Here is an 8,765-nt window from a genome sequence, read left to right on the forward strand (position 1 = left end):
TCAACGTTAAATTAGAAAAAAAAATATATTATCACATCATTCAGATTAAATACTACACGTGATTGCCCGCGGCTCGAGGCTCGTTCCAGACCGGACGGCTGAAACGACAATAATAAATATTTACATATAGTGACAGGACAGAACGCGCGCGGAGGTTCCCGCACGACAGCTACACGCATCCACGTCCACGCGTGCGGAGCTGATCTGCGCACGCGAGCAGAGCTTTAGGAGACAAAGCTGAAGGGAGGCTCGATGTTCTCGATGTTGTTGAGGGAGGATTTGAGGTGCAGTCTGCGGGGGTCTTCGGGGGTCCACACTTTAGCTGTCCGGATGATGTTCTGTTCTTTCAGCTGCTTCTCATCGGTCCAGGACAGAGAGTGACCAGCCAGGGGGGGCAGACCGTAATCCGGGTCATTAGGAGAAGGAGGTCCTGCAGGAGAAAAATTCAATAGATTAATTATAATAATAATAACAATAATAATAATAATAGTAATAATAATACAACAAATGTAAAAATATATAAAAATAGAATTAAATATTATGAATATAATAAAATATTATTTTTATTATCATACAAATAATAAATTAAAAAATAAGAATGTAATAATAATTATATATATATATATATATATATATATATATATATATATATATATATATATATATATATATATATATATATATACATATATATTATTATTAATATCATGGGCACCATCATCATTGTTATGGTATGGTTATAATAAGACCACAACAACAACAAAAACAAATCAACCACAACAATAATAATAATAATAATAATAATAATAATAATAATAATAATAATAATAATAATAATAATATTAATGACTCACTGGTGACTCTGTGGCAGATGATGATCTTTTTGGGCGGGTTGAGCGCTTCGCTGCTCGAGCTGCGGATCGGCGCGTCTGACTGCACGAGCTCGGCCAGGAAGTTGATGTATCCAATGGCCAGGCGCAGAGTGTCCACTTTGGACAGGCGCTTCTCGTAGGGCAGCGTGGGGATGTGCGAGCGCAGCCCCTCGAACGCGTCGTTGATGGACTGCATGCGCCGCCGCTCGCGCACGTTCGCGGCCTGCCGGAGCTGCTGCGCCTCGAGCTCGGAGCGCGCGCGCCGCCTGCGCTTCAGCGAGGAGGACGACGAGGAAGAGGAGGAGGACGAAGAGGAGGAGAAAGAGAAGCTCGCGGCGTCGCAGCAGTCCTGCAGCTGAGTGGCGAAAAAGTCCACGTCGTCGTCCAAGAAGTCGTCGCTCCGGCACGCGAAGAAGTCGTCGTCGTCGAAGTAGGGCGACGAGAAGGAGTCCAGGCACGAGAACGAGTCCAGCACCGTCTCCATCGCCGCTCAATAAATAACACCGATAAACACACACACACACACACACGCGCGCGAGCTCGGCTCTTTAACTCCGCGCGCCTCCACAGGCTCTCATACACACACACTCGCACACACGGCTCTTATACACACGCAGACACGCGAGCGCGTGCCGCTTATGCACCGAGCCGACCAATCGGCGCAGAGCAGCTGAGCGCACCTGGAGGAGGGGTGGAACGAAAGGACACGCCCAACCGACACGCCCACCGGGGACTGCGCATTTTAGTGGAAAGAGAGGAAAAGACAATAAAACAGAGCAGACTGATAACTACATTAGACAGACAGACAGACAGACAGATAGACAGGCAGACAGACAGACAGGCAGACAGACAGGCAGACAGACAGACAGATAGACAGACAGACAGATAGACAGACAGATAGATGGACAGACAGACAGACAGACAGGCAGACAGACAGGCAGACAGACAGATAGATGGACAAACAGGCAGGCAGACAGACAGACAGACAGACAGACAGACAGACAGATAGACAGACAGGTAGATGGACAAACAGGCAGGCAGACAGACAGACAGATAGACAGACAGATAGACAGACAGATAGATGGACAAACAGGCAGGCAGACAGACAGACAGACAGACAGGCAGACAGATAGATGGACAAACAGGTAGGCAGACAGACAGACAGACAGACAGACAGACATATAGATAGATAGATAGATAGATAGATAGATAGATAGATAGATAGATAGATAGATAGATGTTATCATTATTGCAATCGTCATAACAGTATTATTATTAATTATATTTGCATCAATGACTGAATGTTATAAATAAGATACATTTTAATAATAAATATTAATAATTATTAACATAATAAATAATACTTATTATTATTGCTATTCGACACATATTCGATACATTTCAAGCTGCGAAGATGATTCATAACTCGGATTAAAGCGTCCTTCACTTCCATCCAGCGCGCTGTTCACCTCCGAATGACTCAAAACACACGAATCAAAAGCGTGAAGTCAAAATCATTTCACGAAACGAGTGACGTCACGGCTGCTGTGAGCGAGCGTAAACGGGAAGTGAGCGGAGCGTCTCTCATTAGTAACTCATCACTCGGAGCTGAAGGGTTCCTGCTGCTCTCAGCTTCGCGACCAATTAAGCGCAGTTTGCGTTTTGCCGCGGTGCCAGACAATGCGCAAATAAAAACACACCCCTCCCCGCGAGCGCAGTTTTAACGCCTTAATGAAGAGGTCACGCGCACAGGTTGACCCCTGTCACCTTCAGGCTCTTCTTTAAACACAGGTACCCCCCCCACCCTCCACACCACACCACCACTACACACACACATCTATCCTACCATCTACCCCCCCCCCACACACACACACCACCCCTTGGCGCAGCGCACGAGCGCCATACAAAGCAACGCAAACATTAGTGTGAGAGTGATGAGAGTGAAAGGAGCTGTCAGTGCTGGGAAGAATAGATGGTGGGGGTGACTCGTCATCATCATACTGGGCCTTTTTTCATTTTATTTGCCCCCGGACAGCAGGGTTGTATCCACAGAGTGGACACTTTGGACCCTCGGCCTTTTAAAAGAAAAGAAAGGGTGGTGGTGGGAGTTTGGTGAGGGGGAGGGGGGTACTTAAAGGCTAAAACGGGGCAGTTAGCAGCCCAATAATAGCCCACACTTTCTCCCACACTGCCTTATTTAGAGCAATGGGGCAATATTTAACCCCTTGGACTCCAGAATGACTGGTCAGTCCTTATGATCAAGGCAGGTCGGTGAGTTCAGAGAATGAAAAATTAAATAGGATGATGAGGATGATGATGATGATAAAAATGATGATGATTAAAATGACTATTGTTATTGATGATGCCATTAATATTACTGATGCTGTTGATTCAGCGAGTCTCTAAAACGAATCAACCTAAATGACCTGCAAATCTGAACTTGTTACATCTGCAGTGACTTTAAAAAGGCAGGAATGATCACGTGGTGCTTATAACGGCAGGATCATCAAGAGGAGATAATATGAAAACAAACGTGAACATACATGCAAGATGTATGTAATATGCAGGACATATGTGTAATAGGACGTTTGGTAAGTTAAATAGGTTAGGCAACAACAACAACAAAATTATTATGAATTATTATTAATAATAAGCAGAAAACACGTATATAATATGTATGTAATAAGTATGTAATACTTATGTAATATGTAAGACAAATATATGTGTAATAGGACGTTTGGTAAGTTAAATAGGTTAGACATTATTATTATTATCATTAATAATAATTATCAATATAATTATTATTATTATTATTATTAATAATAATAATAATAATAATAATAATAATAAAACAACAAACATGTATATAATATGTACGCTATAAGTATGTAATACTTATGTAATATGTATGTAATATATGAGACAAATATATGTAATAGGACGTTTGGTAAAATACGTTAAATATGTTAGACAATAATAAGATTAATAGTAATACTAATACTAATACTCATACTACTAATATTAATAACAATAATGTGCAACAAACATTATAATATGTATGTAATAAGTATGTAATACTTGTGTAATATGTATGTAATATGCAAAATGCAATGACAAGTTTATAAATTCACTAATTGCTGATTTCAATGAATTAATTTGTTGCCTTAAATGAATTTTTCCCTTTAATATTGTTCTATTGGCACTCACATGTCAGTGGTGGTTCCCTAACAACAGGCTGGTGTTTTGTTTTGCTTTTTCCTTTGATTGGATGTCAACACGTGCCTCCACGAACTCGGACCCCTCTTTCTCTCTTTCTTCCTTTCTTTCTGAACCATAAACACTGGCTCGTTTGACTCGGTGGGGATCAGCTCCACACACACACACACACACACACACACACATACACACACACCCCGCTGGTACCTGAGAGACCTTGACTGGTAGGAAAGACTCTAAACACACACACACACACACACACACACACACACACACACACACACACACACACACACACACACACAGAGGGTGAAAGAGTGTGTGTGGTTCCGTTGAGTGTGTGTGGAGTGTATCCGGCTCTGGTGTGTGTGTTTTCCGTGGGAAAAGCAACACTTGCTCTCTTCAGTCACACACACACACACACACAAACACGGGCTCGCGCGCGCGCTCTCGCGCACACACCGGTCTGCTCACCAAAAGAGCAAAAGAGCGTCTGGAACAGTCTGAGCGAGGAACAGAGAGAATAATAGAGGAGAAAGAGGAGAAAGAAAGAAGCTGGTGATAAATGTGCTTTACATTCACTGAGCTGGTGTGATGGACTCACTGTCACGTGACCACGGAGGGGCTTCACAGCGCGAGACCCGCGGAGAAAAAAGACCCGAAACGACTTCATTTCTGAGACCAAAAAAAAAGCATTAAAATTAGCATCAAATCTCGTAGGAAAACCGATTATTCTGGGTTAAACGAGCTTCAACGGTCATTAGACGCGATAAACACCCACTACGTCATTTCAACAGCAATGCAAAATGTTACATCAAAGCAATCTGACGTCACAGAAACGACGTGCAAAGAACAAAATATGTATATTTCGTTTATTTTGACTTTAATGGATTGTGTAAAAAATAACTTTTAACATCATTTCCTACCCATGTCTGGCTTTGTTACTCCAGATCAACATCTTTTAAGACTTTATCGGTTATGCTTGGAATTTCTGGGAATTTTGGGAGTTAAATTTCACGGAAATTGAAATCTATTTTCTACAGTTTGTTTCAATGTGTTCTATGTACTGTATGCGTTTCTAATGTATGATAAGCTCCTTTTTATTTATGGTCAGCTCCCAGCCGGTAAGCTCAGGTATGCTGGTCAGGTGAGCCGCGCTGGCTCCTGCAGCGCGCGCAGACAGCAGCACCTGCAGAGCCGCATGGGAAGAGCAGCACTTGTTGGTTTGGGAAGCAGACGGTCTGACGGGGGAATGCTATACATGATCGCGCGAGGGCATCTCCATCATTCACATGCGAAGCCCAGCATGGAGGAAAGGAAAATGTATTCCCAGAGGTTTAATCCACAAACACTAATCCACTAATCTCCAGTGTCAAACAGGATTACGGAGATTAGATTAAACGCCAGATTAGGAGGAGGGGCAGTAATTAAGACACACAACCTTCAGAGGCCAGACCCACCGGTTAGCATCAGTTAGTGGACTGTGGGACAAAAGGGTTCTTCATGGGTTCTTCAGTAAAGACAACGGCTCTATTCAGAACCATACTTACACGGTTCCTTGGATGGTGAACTGGATCTTCAGATTGATGGAGGACGTGTTATGATTGTTCTATATAGCGCCCAAAAAGGGTTCTTCGATTGTTAGGCTGTCAAACTTTCAGCAACAAAAGAACCCTTTTTGGTACTAGATCCTAGATCCATGTAAAACACATTCTCCATCAGTCTTTGGGTGTTCATGGTTCTATACACAAATACTTTGTTTAGGAGCTTGTCAGAATGTAAGAATAATCAAAGCACCTTTTTGCTGCTATATAGAACTCTTTTCATAAAGGTTCTCTGTAGAACCATATACAACGCATTCTCCATCAATCTCAAGAACCATTTCAGCATGCAATTCAGCAGCATTGGTGCTACATAGAGCCATTTTCATGAAGGTGCTACATAGAACCACGCAACAGATTCTCTATCATCCTGAAAAACTACTTGCAAAGAATCACTGAAATGTGTAATGGCTCTAAAAAGAACTCATGGTTCTAAATAGAACACTCTCTTCAATGGAGAACCCTTGAAGAACCATCTTTTTTTCAAGAGTGCACTCAAGTCTGTTTGTGAGGACTGTAAATTGTTTCTTCCCCAGTTCCACTTTAACCACTTCATTTACATTTGGCTCATAATTCTTTTGGTATTCTAAAGAACCGTGTTTGAAAAAGATTTAAAGAACCCTCACGCAACGTTAAGTCTTTTTATTTTACCAGTCTAAAGGTTCTTAGAACAACACAAGGTGGTCTTTGAACATAAAGGTTCTACACATTCATCAAACTTAGAAAACTTCTCTAAAGAACCATCCATTAGTTTTTAGGGAACCAAAAGTGGTTCCTCTGTGGAATTGTGCAGAGAGTAAATTTTGGCACAATGGGTTCTAAATAGCACCAAACAAAGTTCTGCTGCTATGTTCCCATTTATGCATTCACATTGTTCTTGAAGTATTCACAGTACTGTGAATAACATTGGCTGTTACTAAAGAACCCATGAAGAACCATGTTTTGACCTTTATTTTTAGGAGTGTTGATGGATGCTCTGTAGGGAACAGAGCACTCCAGAAGATCTTGGAACTGTTGGGTTTTTCAGGTTACTTCTAGGGTAAATTACTTACAAAAAAGGTTCCTGAATGGTTCTTGGCTTGATTGTGGGATAAACCTTCAACTGGTAGAGAACCTTTTTCATTATGTAGAATTTTGAAAAATGTATCCATCTCTTTTCCAATAATGGGCCTTGAAAAGTTCTTGTAGATAACCAAAAGAAAGCATTGGTTCTTCTGTGGCACTGGGCAAAGAACCCTTTTTGGTACTTATTGAACAATGTACACAGATGCTGTAAGTTCCTCTAGAGAACTTTGGTGCTCTCTTAAAAAGAAAGGTATCTGAATGGTTCTTGGCTGGGAGATTCAAGAGAACAATATCTTTTGTTCAGACTCCTGTATGGAGGTTCCTTAAACATTCCATTGGTTCTTCAAACTCAGACATCTCATTTTGGTTCTTTAGAGCCCCCAAATTTGTTCTTATATGTGCAAACAACCCTTTTTGGTACCTTTCTTGTTAGGAGTGTAGAAGCTCTAACAAGTTCCAATGCAGTTATATATGGAACCCAGTACGGGGAATGGTTCCCAAATGTTTCCTGTTTCTAGGAGAAAGTTTAAATGGTGCAAAACTGGTTCTATGCTCATGTTTCTCCATCCCCATGATGGTTCTCATTGCTCCAAAGAACTCTATTTAGCACCTTTATTTTTAACATTGTAGATGAATGTACTAATTTCTTCTAAAGAACCAAGTACATTTTTGTACCTACTACCTTTATTTCATGCTTAAATGATTCTTGGCATGGTAAACTGGCTCTGGATGAAGGTGTTAAATATGGTTCTCTATAGAACCGTTTTGGAAAAAAGAATTTTTAGAACCAATTTTTTAATAATGTCCTATGAAGAACCATATACAACACATCCTTCATCAATCTGAAGAACCATTTTACCAATGAAAGAACCAGCATGCCAATAGTTCTTGGAGTCCTCATGGTTCTATACAGAACCATTGTCTTTACTAAAGAACCATTGGATATTCCTCTTTTTTAAGAGTTTGTAACAATGGAAGAACACCCGAAGAACCCTTTTTGTGCTATATAGAACCGTATTCAAAAAGGTGCCATACAGAACCATGCGATGCATTTTCCATCCGTCTGAAGAACCATTTAAGCATGGAATTCGTTCTGTTAGTAGAACTGTTCCCTTTACCAACAGAACCCTGTAAGAACCACCTTTTAAAGTGTGTGGAGCTTCTTTAAACATTTAAATGGTTCTTCTCACTCAAACGTCTCATTTCTCCAAAGGTTCTTTAGGGAACCAAGGTTGGTTCTTCAACGGAATCGCCACAAAGAACCTTTGACTTCTGCTCGAGCCTTGGACTCTGACTTCAGCCCCACGCGGCGACGGAGCTCGTGACTCACGCGATTACAAATCACGAGCTGACCAGCTCGCGCTTGTTGACGCACCGGGCGGACAATGCGGGCCAGAACCGCGCGCGCTGCTCTTTATTCGCGTTTGGATAAAGCAGTGCCACAAAGGGCCCCCGCGCGCTTTGTTGCACGTCTTCTTTTGTGCGCGTGTGTGCGTATGAGTGCGCGTGAGCGTGTTTAGTGACCAGGTACCTGAAAGGCCGGCGGGTGGAGCTCCATTCACGGCCGTTTCACGGTGTCGGGGCTTCATTGAGCAGCAGAGAAACACGCGGGGATCCCTGGGAATCTGGCCACATGCGCGGCAGCAGCGCGCGCTCTGCAGACGGCCGCGCGCTCTCGGCTCCGTCTGCACGCAGCGCGCGCTCGCTCGCTCGCTCTCTCCGCCCCGGCACAGCAGCGCGCGCGTCTCGCTGAGGCTTTGTGAGCTGATTTTCCGCGGAGGGTCTTTCATTTCATCACCGCGCGGAGATGAATACAAACACCGGCGGGGCGCTGCGTGTCCAAAAGTTTGTGGACACCTGCTCGTCCGGAGTTCCTTCTGAAATGAAGGATATTAATTAGGGAGCTTGTCCCTCTTTGCTGCAGTAACGTCCTCTGCTCGCCAGGGAAGGCTTTACACTAGATGTTGGAACATTGCTGTGATTACTTAGTGAGGTCAGGTAATGATGTTGG

The 8,765-nt window shown here is 42.7% G+C and overlaps 1 protein-coding gene across 1 annotated transcript in view; it reads right to left on the reverse strand.

Annotated features, from left to right (window-relative positions):
* The window catches only part of ptf1a (pancreas associated transcription factor 1a), a 1,554-nt gene extending 114 nt beyond the window's left edge, over positions 1-1,440 (reverse strand). Inside the window, exons 1-2 of the mRNA XM_017711722.2 lie at positions 855-1,440; positions 1-430 (exon numbers count right to left, since the gene is read on the reverse strand). The exon at positions 1-430 is cut by the window's left edge and continues 114 nt beyond it. Coding sequence (XP_017567211.1) covers positions 225-430; positions 855-1,356 — 708 coding nt within the window. The 5' untranslated portion in view covers positions 1,357-1,440 and the 3' untranslated portion in view covers positions 1-224. The remainder of the gene's footprint in view (positions 431-854) is intronic.
* Between the last annotated feature and the right edge of the window lie 7,325 nt (positions 1,441-8,765).

This window comes from Pygocentrus nattereri, chromosome 19 (assembly GCF_015220715.1).
Source record: "Pygocentrus nattereri isolate fPygNat1 chromosome 19, fPygNat1.pri, whole genome shotgun sequence".
Taxonomy (NCBI): Eukaryota; Metazoa; Chordata; class Actinopteri; order Characiformes; family Serrasalmidae; genus Pygocentrus; species Pygocentrus nattereri.